A 15,689-nucleotide genomic window follows, 5' to 3' on the forward strand; every position below is an offset into this window, starting at 1 on the left:
CTATGATTTAGCTTTACAGATTAATATTAGAAAATCACCAATAGCATCTTCAACCATTGAGGTCCCCTGGGTGTAGATCCCCCCTGAATTCTGCATCACCACTAACATAACCCTCAACACTTCTGTAATCACAAGTTACAAGGTGTCTTCCCCACAGAATTATAAAGTCCATGAGGCAGGGAATGTAGTAGGAGTTCAGTAAATACCTGGTAAGCTAAACCTAAGTGAGCCGGACTACCACATTCTCAGCATTTCTTTCACACCATTCCCACAAAATAATTCTGTGCTTCTGGCAGACAGGAGTCAGGCCTCTGCCATTTCAGGAGCAGAGTTTTGATGTTAATATTATGCCGAGCAAGAGATGCAGCAACACAGAGATGTTCAGGTGCAGCCTGAACTAAGAGGATCAGACCAGGATAGTGTCCCAGATTAGCAAAGGGTCAAGGGGCAAATAAACTAAAAAAAAAAAAAAAAACCCACAAATAAGCCAAAGGTCAGGAGTCCAGATGGTTGGGGCAAGAGGTCAAGGAATAATCTACTGTCAGGTATCGGAACTGGGGAGAATGACTATTGGTCTGCCTCAGTTTCCCAAAGGAAACTTTAAGGAGATCCCTAAAGATCTTTAGCCCCAAACTATCTTGTCGGGACAGGCCACTGATCAAAGTAAAGACATAGTTATGGGCCAACTCTGCTTGAAAGTGTCTTAATTTCAAACAATCAGAGGACAGCCATATTGCTATCCAGTTGGCATTCTCTGGCACAAAGTAAATCATAGAAAGGACACCCACTCCTTTTCATCCCTGAAGGTGATTAAGGCATTTCATTGGTATGAGTCCTCTCATATCATCTCTTTCTCTGATTCCTTTTAAGACACTGTAAACTATAGAAAGTCCCCCTAAGGAGATATCCCATCCACTCGGAGCTCAAATCCCAGTGAGAATTTAAGCCACCTATAGGAATCCAGGCCTGTTTGACAAATGGTTAGAAAATATATTGATGTGTAGATTGAAAACTTTATCAGCAATCAGAAGGAAGAGGGTAGCAGTTTATCACCTCTGGGAGCACACAAGCAAGAGGTAACTCCAAAAGTACCCACATTGATCAGAGAAGCTAGCAGAAGGCACAACAAGGGAAGGAAAGGTACACAGGACAGATTTCAGTGACATGAGTAGCGGATTCTTTCCCTAAATAAGACTGTTCTTCTAACGCTTCCTCCCAAAGGCAGGACCCAATTTCTGAGTACCAAGAGGGAAGTGAGACCACAAGGGGCTTCAAAGGGGGGAAATTCTACCTGAAAGCAGCTGGGACAGAGGTAGGAGTAGGGGACATTCTTGATGAGTGAGCTCAGTTTGATACAAATTTTATAAAAATCTGCAAAGAACAGAGACAAAAGTGGACAGGACAAACCAATGACCATAAAAGAATGTCTCTGACAAACAATAACACCCGCCCCCGCCAAAAGGACCATGCAAACAAATGTGTGAGGTCATGCATACTGATGTTCGTACTTGGCAAACTTCATTTTTAGGACACATCCTGCCTATTTTAAGCCCTAGGCCTATATGCTTATCATTTGCCTATTTTGTTTGTGTAACTTTGCATTAAAGATCTATGACCTCATTTCTTGTTATACACAGATGTAAAATAAGTTTGATAGAGGAAAGAGAAGTGAAGTCTAGAAGGAAATATATGGTTTAAAGTGAGTATCTCAGCAATTTCTAGGTTCTTTTCTTATCCCCTACCCTTTTAAAATATTTTTTTCTGTATTTTCAAGGATTTTAAAATATTGAATATATACATCTATAATCAGAAAATAGTTTTAAAAGACTCATTTGTACAACCATGTTTTTAGCAGTATTTTTCACAATATCTAAAACATAGGATTCCACTTATATGAGGCACTTAGGAAAGTAAAAATAATTGAGACAGAAAGTGGAATGGTAGCTGCCAGGAACTGGGAAGAGGGAGAGAATGGGAAGGTATTGTCTAATGGATACAGAGTTTCTGGTTTTACAAGATGAAAATGCTTATGGAGATGGAAATGGGCTGATAGTTAGCCGCACTATGAATGTAACTGATACCAGTGAACTTCACACTTAAAGATGGTTAAGGTGACACCTTTTATGTTATGAGAATTTTCTCACAATAAGAAAAATAAAGGAGTACAACTCTTACAACACCATCTCCAAGGTCAGAGTCATAGGATGTGATGGCTAGGAAGGAACTCAAGCTCCTCTCCTTTCCAGCATCGTCTCCCACTCCACACCCTTCTACATACTCTGGGTTTCAGTCACATCAAACTGGGTACCATTTCTCAACTACCCAGGCCCTTTTGTGACTCCCCCACCCCCATGCCTTTAGCACATTCTGTTCTGTCTTCATGAAATGCCTTCCAACACCTGGAGAGCTTCTACTCATCTTTCAAAACCCTACTTAACTATTCTTTCTTTTATAAGAATTTCCTCAGCTCTCCCAAGCAACAATGTAACTTTTACTCTCTTTTCCCTAGTGTATGCTTTCAGCACTGACAAGTTTTTAGTGTACTATACACACTTGACTGATCCATTTTTTTTTTCTTTCCTAAAAAAATCATGAGTCTACCAAAAACAGGGATAGAGACTATATTTTACCCTTTTGGTTTTTTTGTTTGGTTGGTTGGTTTTTGTTTTTGTTTTTCTCTCCTCTCAGACATTTATAGGAATCCAGTAAACAGAATACATTGAGTTCCCTGCAGTATCCTTGCAAGTGGTCACCTGGTCACTTCACATTCTATAAATCATTCATGAGGTGGTTCTGCATGGATACAATCATCTTGTATCTGGATTCTTCATCTTCCTAAGTTATTTCTCAGCCAATATTGTGGAAATCCTGGGTCAGTTTCATTATGCACCCAAAACATAATATCTGTTTTCTGTGTGCAAAATTCATTGCAAGGGCACCCACATTCAATCATTCATTCAACAAAAACCATGATCGCCTACAATACAACAAGAGCTGTTCTGGAAAACAGCTGGGAAACCTGGTGCTAGGAAAAAATGCAAATAAACTAGAGAAATAAAAATCCTGTTCTTAAAGAGTTGCAGTTCCTGGGGAAGAGAAGACACAAACACAGAAGGAAAAATATCATACAGCCATAAGGGCTCCACTGAGAATTCAAGTTTGCAGATCCAATAAAAAGAGCTACTGCATGGCTACTTGGGTGGTCTGGAGGTAGCATGCCATCTGAGAGCTGAATGCCAAGTGGCAATCTAGGGAAAGAGTGTTCCAGAAAGAGGGGAAAGCAGAGTGCAAAGGTCCAAAGTGGGTGCAAGCTTGGAAAAGTCAAGGAACCAAAAGAGCCTGAGACGGCTGTGATGGATCCTGGCTTTGTCAATCCAGTCTAGGAGCCTGGGGTGTATGCTCATTCAATGAGACTGTAGAGCTGTAACCTGGGAAGTGACATGATAAGATTTGCATCTTATAGGGATTACTGTTGGCCGCTGTGGGGAGAATAGACCATGAGGACAAAAGAAGAAGCAAGAGACTGATTAGAACTATGGTTTTCTCAACTGGGTGCAGTTTGGGTCCCCAGGTGGACATTTTTGGTTTTCACAGTTGGAGGCAGGGTTGCAAGTGACATTTAGTGGGTAGGAGCCACATTGTACAGCTAAGCCCCCAACAGCAAAGAATGGCCCAGTCAAAAATATCAATCACAAGTTAAAAAGTTATTGCACTGGTCCCAGCTAAGAGCTAATGGTAGTCTGGTCTAGGATGGTGCAGATGGAGAAGGGAGGAAATTTGCTGCAGTTAGTGTGTTAAAATATTGAAAGCTTTTCTTCCATATATCCTGAGACTCCATGGAACCTTTTCAGTAGGGGAGGATGTTGTGTGTTCACTGCCTCCACGATAATACAGAGAAAAAGTCAATTCTTGGCTTTTGACTTTCAAAAGCCTGGCCCTCCGGGAGAAAAGAAAGAACATGGTTTACTGGCAACAGCTTTGAGAGAAGGTCTGATGACAAAGAGCCACCTCCATTCCCTCATCCCACGCCCGTGTGTGCCAGTGTGTATGCACACACATGCATACATATGCACAAACCTGAGGATGAAGATTTCCTATGCCAAAGTGGAGAGTCAATAAAGGTGGGTGTGGACATTATGGATCTCTTAAAAAAATTTGCATGCTGCCCCGCCCACCCCTACAAGGCAAGGGAAGGAAAGAGATAAGGAACCACCAAACAGATTTGCAGAATATAAGAAGAAACATATCTGGGTCCCTTCCCCAGGTACAATCCTAGAGAGGATCGAGAGGAGCAAATACAGCCCAGACAGGACAGAGATAATCATCCAGGCTCCCTCGTGGTCCAGCATAGAATGTGCACAGCAAGGAGGCTTCTGGTGCTGACAAACCACACAAAAGGGACCAAGGAGAGGAAAACTAGATGGGAACAAAGAAGGATCACTGGCATAGACTGACCACTGAAGACCCAATAAGGGCTAGGGGAATACCAGCCCTGCAGTTGCCAAATTCTGTTAATAATAAACCACAACAGATGTCTCCTTAGCTTTGGTGCTGCCTAAGTCCCCCTGGACCTTGGGACATAACCTTGGAAGAAAAGGGAGATAAATCTCCAATTGTTGTGGATTTCCTGCTGTCATCTGCAGCAATACTGAGATGAATATGGAAATCAAATTGCAGGAAGAAAAATATATTCTTGTGCACCTGGATTTGTAGCTGAGGTTTGTTTCACTGAAGCACAAGGAGCGTGGGCTTCTCTGGGTTTGTGGGCACCATTATCATGTGGCATTGATTGTAAAATCCCAGGGCAGAGCCAAGGTCCAGTCAAGACACCTTGAACATGTCTGCAACAGCGTGCTCCCCTATACTGTCACACAGACAGGAACACCCACTCACGCATACACACGACATATATTGATCAGGCTTGGGCTGCTTCCAGATTACTACTTAAATCAATGGTTGAGCGCTGTGTAATTGGAAATGTCAAAACTCCCATTTTCTGTGACCTCAAAGCACTGCACTGACATCCCTTGGCTGAACTCGATGTGCATTTGTTTTACTTCTTCCCGTCTTCAAACTGCCCTTGGAGGAAAGGATTATAAAAAGCAGGTAACTGGACAAGAGGCAAAAAGAAAAGAACACAAGTAATCTACAAACTATGCAGCCTAAGTATCAAAACATAACTCAAGAAACAAAGTCCTGTAAAATATCCCATGAAAAATCTTACTACAAGATTAAGTAAGTGTGAGAAAACTATGGGCCATTCCACTATTCACTTAACAGGTTTTCTGAAGTGAAATAGGGGAAACAGACCTATTTCACTCAGTTTATCCTAGAACTTCTAAAACCTATTTAAGCACATAATACCTGCATGGGACACTCCAACTGCATGGGATACACTTCAGGGAACACCATCCCAAACATAATTCATATAACAACCAAGCAAATTAAAAGAATTCACAAAGTTCCATTTTTAACCATCCAGGATATTTTACAAACACCAACAAGCCATTAAGAATGAATCATTTCATATATAACTAATTAGAATAAATTTTTAAAAGAATGACTCATTTCTAAGCAAAATTGAGCCCAGGAAGCAGATGCCTGGCCAGAAGTTCTTAAGCTCAGCACCTTTAAGAGATCAATCCTGCCCAACTAGGTGGTGCACATCTGTCATCCCAGCATCTCTTGGGAGGCTGAGGAGGAAGGTTGCAAGTTCAAGATTAGCTTAGACAATTTAGTGAAACCCTGTCTCAAAATAAAAAATAAGAAGTGCCAGGGATATAGCTCAGTGGTAGAGAACCCCTGGGTTTAATCCCTGTTACCATAAGAAAAAAACGGAAAAGAAAGAAATCAATCCTGTCCCCTTCCTGGCCACTATGAAGTGAAGGAGTCAGTTCTAGGAACCAGACTAACCTCATCTCCTCCAGACATCTCTAATACTGCAATCCTTACCCTGCTGGATACTCTTGCCTTGCCTTTCCGGAGTACCGCTCAGCTCCGTGCCCCCAGACAACCACCCGCCCCAGAGCAATCAACTCAATAATGTCTATTGATCACCAAGCAGATGGGAGGCACTAAACCAAGCAGGTAAAGCTTCTGCCCTCTTGGAGGTCTAGTCAAAAGACCTCTTCTCTAAGCATAGTTTGTACATCAGAAGAAAAAAAAAAATAGGAGAGTTGGACTAAGAGACATCTAAAATGTCTCGTGTTGTGGTTGGTGGAAGACAGGCCCAGCAGGGCAGTGGTAGATCTAGCAGCCCTCTCAGAAGGATGTGGGGAATATTTCTAGTGGACACTTCCCCAAATGACCACCTGGGTGGAAGTGAAGGAATTTGGAGGCAATGTCAAGTGGGGACCAAGAGAGTTAGATTACCAATTATATGAAGAGAGAGGCCACAGAATGGGGGAAAATCTTTACCACCTGAACCTCAGAGCACTAATCTCCAGGATATATAAAGAACTCAAGAAACTTGACACCAAAAAAAAAAACAAATAACCCAATCAATAAATGGGCTAAGGAACTGAACAGACATTCACCAAAGAAGAAATACAATCAATCAACAAATACGTGACAAAATGTTCAACATCTCTAGCAATTAGAGAAATGCAAATCAAAACTACACTGAGATTCCATCTCACTCAAGTCAGAATGGCGATTATCAAGAATATAAGCAATAATAAATGTTAGCGAGGATGTGGGGGAAAAGGTAATTCATAGTTTGCTGGTGGGACTGCAAATTGGTACAACCATTATGGAAAGCAGTATGGAGATTCCTCAGAAAACTTAGAATGGAACCACCATTTGACCCAGTTATCACACTCCTCAGTTTATGCCTAAAGGACTTAAAATCAGCCTACTATAGTGATGCAGCCACATGAATGTTTATAGCAGCTCAATTCACAACAGCTAGACTGTGGAACCAACTTAGATGCCCGTCAACAGATGAATGGATAAAGAAAATGTGGTATATATACACAATGGAATATTACTCAGCATTAAAGAAGAATGAAATTATGGCATTTGCCGATAAATGGATGGAGCTAGAGATTATCATGCTAAGCAAAATAAACTAATCCCAAAGAACCAAAGGCCAAAAGTTTTCTCTGATATGCAGATGCTAATTCACAATAAGGGGAGGGGGCACTAGGGAAGAATAGAGGTACTTTGGATTAGACAGAGGGTAGTGAAGGGAGAGGAGGGTGTAAATGGGTATGAATGACAGTAGAATAAATCAGACATATATGATTACATGACCAGTGTAACTCTACATCATGTACAACCAGAAGAATGAAAAGTTATACTCCATTTATATATGATGTGTCAAATGCATTCTACTGTTGCATATAACTAATTAGAACAAATAAAGAGGAGAGGATGGATTACCAAGAGCATGAAAAGACTGGGAAAGGTAGGAAGTCAAAGATCAAAACCCATCAAATCATCCCCCTTTGAAGGAAGTCCTGAGTTACAGAGCCATGTTGCCCTGGAGTGCATTTTGTTTTCCTGAACCGCTGAGAGTTGGAAAGATTCCAACTTAAACCTAGCTCACCGCTATTTACTGTGCAATCATTTGATCTCTCTTAACTTCAGTTTTAATCTATGAAGTGAAAATAATGATTCTTGCACAGAGTTTTAGGGATCACAAAGTGAGATACTCTATATATTACCAAGATATAGAAGCTAAAGAAAAATGAATTATCTCTCACTATTAAATAAAGCTGTATAGCCTGAAGTGCGGCCTGTCATAGTCACTAAATGAATGAATGATAGAAGTTTCTGGAAAGAAAAGATCATCTCTAATATATCAAGTCTAGTGGTAAAAAACTCAGAAATGGTCAATATGGACCCTCAGATCCATTGACTTCCACAGACTGGGAAAGGCCTGGAGGGTGACAGGCCACACTCCACAGGAACATGACAGTCAACACCTCGTTAATAACTATTGGCTTCCAGTACAACAGACTTCAACAAATCTTCCCTACCAGAGACAAACAAGGAAATTCAGCAAATATCGAAGAGTATTTCTTTGCCCAGTAAAGCACTTCTTCTCAATGGAACAGAAAGTGTGGATGTTGTTATAGACTCAATGTTTTATGTCCCCACAAAGCATATGTGGAAGTCCCCAACCCCTAATATGATGGTATTAGGAGGTGAGGTCTCTGAGAGGTGATTAGGTTTAGATTAGGCCTAAGGGTTGGACTCTTGTGATGAGATTCATACTCTTATTAGAAAAGGAAGATAGGAGCCAGGCATGGTGGTGCACATTGGTAATGCCAGTGATTTGGGAGACTGAGGCAGGAGGATCAAAAGGTTGAGGCCAGCCTGGGAAACTTAGCAAGACGCTGTCTCAAAGTAAAAAAGGCTAAGGATGTAGCTGTGTGGAAGAGCACCCCTGGGTTCAATCCCCTGAACGAAGAAGAAGAAGAAAAAGAAGAAGAAGAAGAGGAGGAGGAGGAGGAGGAGGAAGAGGAAGAGGAAGAAGAAGAAGAAGAAGAAGAAGAAGAAGAAGAAGAAGAAGAAGAAGAAGAAGAAGAAGAAGAAGGGGAAGGAAAGGGGAGCGGGAGGGGGAGGAGAAGAGGGAGGAGGGGAGGAGGTGGAGGAGGAGGAGAAGGAGGAGGAAGAAGAAGAAAGAAGAAGAAAAACAGGTTTATCTCCTTCTGTGAGTGAGCCTTCACCAGGAAATACATTTACCAGAACCCTGATCTTGGACTCCCCAGCTTCCAAAACTGGAAGCAATAAATAAAGACTATATAGTCTGTGATATTTTGTTAGAGCAGCTCAAGCTAACTAAGACAGATGTTAAAGAAAATAGATATTTGAGTATGAATTATAAGATTAAAACTTCTTATTAGTAACTTACTCCCTCAACAAATTGTGTGCCAAGCACACTGGAGGGAAAAAAAAAAAAGATGACCAGGAACATTTCTATCCACAAGAGTTCATGGCTAGGGGCCTAAATGCCAAATTGCAGTGAAGGATAATAAGGTCCAGGATAGAGATATAGATATGTGGGAACCATTAATTCTGCCTAGGAGAGTGAGGTAGGTTTGGTATTAGAAAGTGTCAGCTAAGCAAGCTTTGAAGATATCATTGGATAGGCCAAAAAAAAAAAAAAAATCAGGGGTGCAATTTAAGAGCAACAAAGCCACCCATGGAGAAAGATCTGGAGAAAGTGCAGGGCATGGAAAATCCAGAGAAAGGGGGAGTGCTCTAGTGTGCTTATAAGTCCACCCATCTTTCATAGAGAAAATGACCCAAGATGGACCAAGATAGAACAAAAATGGGCCCAGGCTCCATCAGCAGACTTTTTATGGACTTCAATTTTAGAGGCCCAAAGTTGCAAACAGGTGGCCCAGCAGGCTGAATCTGTTTGTTCCTTTAGGCAGTACAGAGCTTTTTTAAAAATTGAGACACCACTTAAAAACCAGGAGATTTTGTTGAAAATTCAGATTCCTTTGAAACACTGATAGAACTAACCATTCTGGGGTTACACCTGCATGGCAGTGATAGTCTGGAGCTGGGCAAAGCTGTTTCCTCAAGATGAACTGCCCATCTGACCACAGACTCCACTACTTCCCACTGTTTCCCTGATCAAGCCTGTTTTCCTCAATCCTGTTAAGATTCCTGGACATCCCAAGGCAGTCCTCCAATTCCTGTAGCATATTCTCTTTAAAGCTAAGTTCATTCCTGTGATCGGTTAGAAGTTTTCTGTACTTTGGGATTTTCATTTGTTTCTTTTTTAATTTCCTTCTTTTATTTTATAAGAATAAATATTCTTATATTCTAAGAAATATAAGAAATTCTTATATTCTAAGAAATCTCTGTCTTTCCCTTCCCCCCTTTTTTAAACCACTAAGCCACATCCCAGTCCTTTTTATTTATTATTTCGAGACAGGGTCTGCTAAGTTGTATAGGGCCTCATATGTTGCTGAGGCTGGCCTCAAACTTGCAATGCTCCTGCCTCAGCCTCCTGAGTCACTGGAATTACAGGCATGCCCCAGTTTAAGAAAACTCTTAGGAAGCAACAAATGTCTCTTACTTTGCATCTCTCACAAAACTCATCACTAAGTACAAATCAGTGTTTGCTGAATGAACCCATGAATGAATGAGTAAACATATTCTGTGATCTTCCTCAATCCCTGCTCTTCTTCCCCCAAATTCTAAAGTTTTGCTATTAAAAAGATGGTCAAACTTAGTATGGATATATAATAAAAAAATAAGATACTAAAATCAGTCACTGCATTTGTACTTCAATTTTCTATTATGCTGAAATAAAAATAGGAATTCTGAATAAATGCAGAACAGACCATTTTGTCTGGCAGCAAGATGAAGGAGAAGCCAGGGTACTGAGAATGCCTGCAAATAAGATCACCACATACTATCAGTGATCTTTGAGGGAACTGTGGAGAACAGGACACAAGCCAAAAAGCTGGAGACAGGCAAATGTTGTTCTGATTTTCAAAAGAGGAAAGAAGTTATAGCTTGCCAGTTCCCGAGAAGGCAACATGATGTCACTGTCAAGCAAGGTTCTTGAACAGATTTGTAAAGGGAGACATATAAGCACCTAGCATAGGAAGCAAGCTCCATTTGAAACCAGTACAGGGTCTCCAAGAACAAGTCAGATTAAATTCATTTCGATTTATTCTCCGTGACAAGACTCCTAGCCTAGTAGATTAAAGAAATATAGCAGACATAATATATGTGATGCAATAAGGAATGAGCAGCAAAAAGGGCTAATTCAACCCTTGGGCTATGTTAATGGAAGTATTACAGAAAGCATAAAGAGATGATAGTTTTCTTTCTTTGATCATGTCTAGAAAAATCACATGTAGACCTTAGTGCTACTCTAAAAAGAAGATACTGATAGTAAGCTCTTTTGGAGGTTCTTTTGGCAAAACCTCTCTAAAAACATGAAACTCTCATCTGGATTACTGGCATATGAATATCTGAAAGATCTGGTGGGGCCTACATTTCTAAATGGCAGCATCTAGTTGAACCCAAGTATGACTGACCATTCAGACAGGACATGTGCTCTCAGGTCCACCATAATTGTCACTACCCCTTCTTCTACTGCTGTCAGTGAAGTGGTGGACCAACTGCTACAACTCATCTCATTGGCCAGCTTCACTCATTTATTCTATCTGCCAAGCACCAAAGACAGTGGGATTTGCAACCTAGGATGCAGCGAATCCCAAAGAGAATGAAGATGGTAAGTGGTAGTCAACTATCTTAAAGAAGCAAGTGATGAGGTCAATCATAGTCAGGGGCTATAATCAGAGGTTCCAAACACCCACTGGGGAATCTCAGGGGGAAAGCATCTGTCTTGTTCTAAGAAGCCCCAAGGAGACGCAACCACAGAACCAATAGGCAGCTGAGAGAAATATTTAACGCAACATAAGAAAAATATGCTCACATGAGCCAGACAGAATACGTGGGGTAGGAACATGCTGAGTTCTCCATCACTGGAAATAAGCAAGCATGTGGTTCACTACTACTTTGCAGATACCAAATCAAAGTTTTAAGTATCTGATGAGGCAAGAGAAGTCATGAGCTTAAATTTTTTTTTTAAACAGAGAAAATGCTGTCTTAAAACATTCTCCTTTGTTGAGTTGGTAATTGCTTCAAAAAGAGACAGAGGATAAATCTACAAAGAAATCAACATCAGGCTGGGGATGTGGCTCAAGTGGTAGCGTGCTGACCTAGCATGCATGAGGCACTGGGTTCAATTTTTAGCACCACATAAAAATGGAATAAAGATATTGTGTCCACAAAAGAAAAAAAAACGCTAAAAATAAATATTTTTTTTAAAAAGAAATCATTATTTTCAAAAATCAAAAGTTCCCCTTGTAAAAATCACAAGATACAAAGTCTGTCTAACGGGCTGGACTATTTGTGCCAAAATGGCCAAATGATACCAGGAAGAACGGCAACTGGCAGCAGGCATTATTTTTGGTCATTGCTCAAATGTTCCTCAGAGCCAAGCAACAAAAGCAAGAGGGTAAACAATGGAACTCAATCAAGAGGCAGGCAGTCCCCACCACAAAACTGCCATCTGCTACTGACATCAATCCTTCAAGGGGCAGCTTCAGGTTCCGGCTAACAATGAACACTAAGCCTGGGAAGAAACTGGCCTTGCCACCTTGGACAAGTCATTGAATGTCCCTGGGCCTCAGTTCCCTCATTTCTGAAACTGAGCTCAAACTAGCCATCCTGAACATTGGGTGGGCCAAGAGGAGTGATGTTTGGGGGTGGGGATGTGTTTAGAAACTATGCACACTGATTTCTGTACACACATCACTAATTATAATGATGAACCAACAGAATTTTTTGTTGTTTTGCAGTGATGAGGATGGAACCCAAGAGCCCTGCACATGGTAGGCAAGCACTCTACCACTGAGGTATACCCCAGTCCAAACAAAACAGAATTTGGAAAGAAAATATTTCAGAGGGTTTTGGGCACAGCAGTATCCTGATCTTTCTTGAGGGTGTCAACACTAAAAGAAAAGAATTAAATTCCTTCAAGCATATTGCAGATAAATTTAAAGACAAAATCATTTGGACAAGTTTTCTGATGAAACACATTACCTGGTACTTGCTAATTAGTTGTTAAAATAAAGGAGAAAGATAAAAAGTAAAAAAGTTAGAGCAATTAGTGCTTCATTGATCCTCAATTATAAGTTGACTGGCCCATGTAGAAGCAATTCTTTAAAAATGAGATAAGCATGTTTCCTACCAGACGATGCTAACAAAATCCAAACTGTCCAAAACACAACATCCTTTTCTCTACATTGGCATTTTTCATGGGGACAAAATAATCAGTGGCCAACTTAGTCTTATAAAACATATCTGCTAGTCAGACACCATAGTACAGCCTGTAGTTCCGGCAGCTACAGGAGGCTGAAGCAGGAGGATCACAGGCTCTAGGCCAAATTTGGCAACTTAGCAAGTTTAAAATAAAATAAAAAGGAGCTGCGGGTATAGCTCAGTGGTAGAGTGCCCCTGGGTTCAATCCCCAAATCCCCAATATCCAAAAACAAACAAACAAACAAAAAAGCTCCCTCGACTATAGACTGAAACTAGGCTTTTGCATTGAGTTGTCAGATGAATTCAAATCCCTGACCACTAAAGGATTTGTTTCTAAATTTTTAGCAGGGCTGAAACATTCTCAGTCACTGTTTTTGATAATGAACTGAAAAACTAAGAAAGAGGCAACCAGGGAAGAGAAGTGTTTTCTGTTCCTTTTGCCTTAAGGTCTACCCAGAAACGATTAGCATGCCAGGTTTGACTAGAACTCAGAGAAAAAAGACAGGGAAAAATCAAAGCCCTCCCCTGGAGATCACTCCCCTCCCAAAGTTTCCCTGGCATCTGAAGCCTGGATGGCAGCTCCGATGCCTTCTGTTGCTCCCAGGGAAGCCACTGGACTTCCTGGGCATTGAGTCTCTCTGAGTGCAGCAGCACCTATAAGTAGGTGTGGCAACCTCAGTTCCTTTGAGCCCCAAAGACCCAACCTGCTCAACAGTCCCTATGTAACCTCAAAGACAGGCCTCAGCATCCACTGAGGATGTGTGTTAATCTCTTGTGAGAGATCACAACACATCCTGAGTGGAAGCTAGGAGAACCACGACCAGAAAGAACAGGGACACCAAAAGGCACGGTCGGGGCTTCTCTTAGGGCACAGTCACTGAGAAGGGGGAGCACAGTGCATGGAGCTTTCAGGCTTTCCTTTCCAAAGCTGCGCTTAGACCACGTGAGGATGGAAGAAGCCCCCGGGTGGCCTGAATGACAATTCTGCCCGCCTGCATTGAGCTGTGTGATTGTGTCTCTTTTCCTATTTCTCCCAGCTAGCACGATTGAAGGAGTGGCTCCTGAAAGAAATGTGTACTCCATGGCACCAAAGCTGGAACCAGCAGCCAGAGGTCATCTCGCTCTCCCAGCAGGCTTCCCTGGCACCATGGAAGTAAGGCAGCGCCTACCAACCCAAATTGCACGTTGAGGTGTTGGCTTGGAACCAAAGCTGATGACCCTAAATGCTGTGCCCAGAGTGGCTGGGCTGCACACTGCGAGCTAATGCATTTTCTGCACCGAGCTCTCTCTTTATGCCTAAATGCCTGCATTAGTCTGGATCAATACAGCCCATAACAGCTAATCCATGGCAACCCAGGCCAAGCAAGAGACACCGACAAAGAAGGGCCGCCCAAAGATGCTGCCTCCCAGTACACATGCATGTGGATTCCAACCCAGAGAAAGAGGATGAGGCAAAACCACCACCAACAAAAAGGGGCAGGGGAAGGTCATAAAAATATATATATACACATCGATATTAAGGGGCTTTTACCAAGGCAGGGAAAGGGAGTAGGTGGTGACTGTCAAAATGGCCTTAGAGTGACATATCACCGCCAAGATGATGGAGTATCCGCGACACTCCTGAAGTCGGTCGGTCGTAGGATCCTCCTCACACACCTGCAATGCAGAGATTGCTGTCCTTCCTCTAATCCACACTCCCAGCCCAGCGCTATCTGCAGTTGAAACCAGTCTGGACTTGTGCGGCTGCCACTGTTCCTTCTCACAATAAGATTATTGATGCATAACAACATTTCATGATGGCAGGGAGGAAAGGGGGGGCACAGTGAGAGAAAGGGAACAGGGAGCAGAAGGAAAAGTCTCAGCCCACGTCTCACCTTTTATTTGGGCTTCATATTCGGCAATGATCTCTTTGTCTTTCTTGAACTTAGTTTGAGATGACATCTTCCGACGTGGCCAAAGGGACTGACAGGCTGTTTGATTTATTTCTCTTTTTCTTCGGGAGTCCTCTCTCAAGCCCTGGTAATCACACAGCTCTGGTCGATTTCACAGGTTTGGAGCTAATCTCTGTAGAACAGCGGTAAAAATCCTTCTCCTGGGCTCTAGTAGATTGCTCTCGTCAGCTCTTCTTGCAAAAGAAGAATCACCCTAGGAGCACGGTAACCTGCCCCAGATTTCCAAGATTTTTCTTCCCCACGAAAAAATAATAATCAAGAGCACTCACACTCCCTCTTTCACACACACACTCTCCCACGCGTGCACGCGCACACCCATCCAGACACGCTCACACACAGTCCTGCCGTGCACACATGCATCCACACTCACACACACACCCTCACTCACTCTCACTCACACGCACACACACTCGCTCACTCACACACACACACATCTACTGAGAGGCGCGGCGCCTCCTGGGTCGTGCAGGCAGTCCCCAGCTCGCTCTGGGAGGCTCTGCTAAGGAGATGGTCAGGTTGCCAGAGGGCCGGTCATCTCGCATCCTCCCTTCCTTGGGCGCCTCTGGTCTGATGTCCAATGAGGATCAAAGCCAGGAGAGCGAGATGGAAGTTTTCCTGCTGCAACGCTTAAGCTCCGGTGAACCCACGGCTGGACTGCTCGCCCTGCAGGGCTGGCCTAGCTCTCCCCCACCGCCCTCGTCACTAGACTCCGCCTCCTGGATTTTATAACAACTGACACATTGTAGCCTACAGGAGAGCAGAACTCACTGCAAGCAAAAGGGGAAGAAACGCTCACAAAAGGGAAGGAGGCAGGAAAAAAAGAGAAAAGGGATCAGTCTGGGAAGGCCTGAGTGGCTCCTGCCAACTCCAACTATTAGCAGTTGGGTTAAGGGTTTTTCTCCCAAAAGCAAACTCCTTTTCTTTGCAGTGTGC

The 15,689-nt window shown here is 42.5% G+C and overlaps 1 protein-coding gene across 5 annotated transcripts in view; it reads right to left on the reverse strand.

Moving 5' to 3' along the window:
* Srgap3 (SLIT-ROBO Rho GTPase activating protein 3) overlaps positions 1-15,448 on the reverse strand; it is a 247,907-nt gene extending 232,459 nt beyond the window's left edge. For all 5 annotated transcript variants that reach the window (XR_007341984.1, XM_048787059.1, XM_048787058.1 and 2 more), the window contains exon 1: positions 14,679-15,448. Coding sequence is in view for 4 of the 5 variants with exons in the window: in XM_048787059.1 (XP_048643016.1) it covers positions 14,679-14,745 (67 nt within the window). In the remaining variant the exon portion in view is untranslated. The remainder of the gene's footprint in view (positions 1-14,678) is intronic.
* Positions 15,449-15,689: the final 241 nt, after the last annotated feature.

The sequence above is a fragment of the Marmota marmota genome, unplaced genomic scaffold (assembly GCF_001458135.2).
Source record: "Marmota marmota marmota unplaced genomic scaffold, marMar, whole genome shotgun sequence".
Lineage (NCBI taxonomy): Eukaryota > Metazoa > Chordata > Mammalia > Rodentia > Sciuridae > Marmota > Marmota marmota.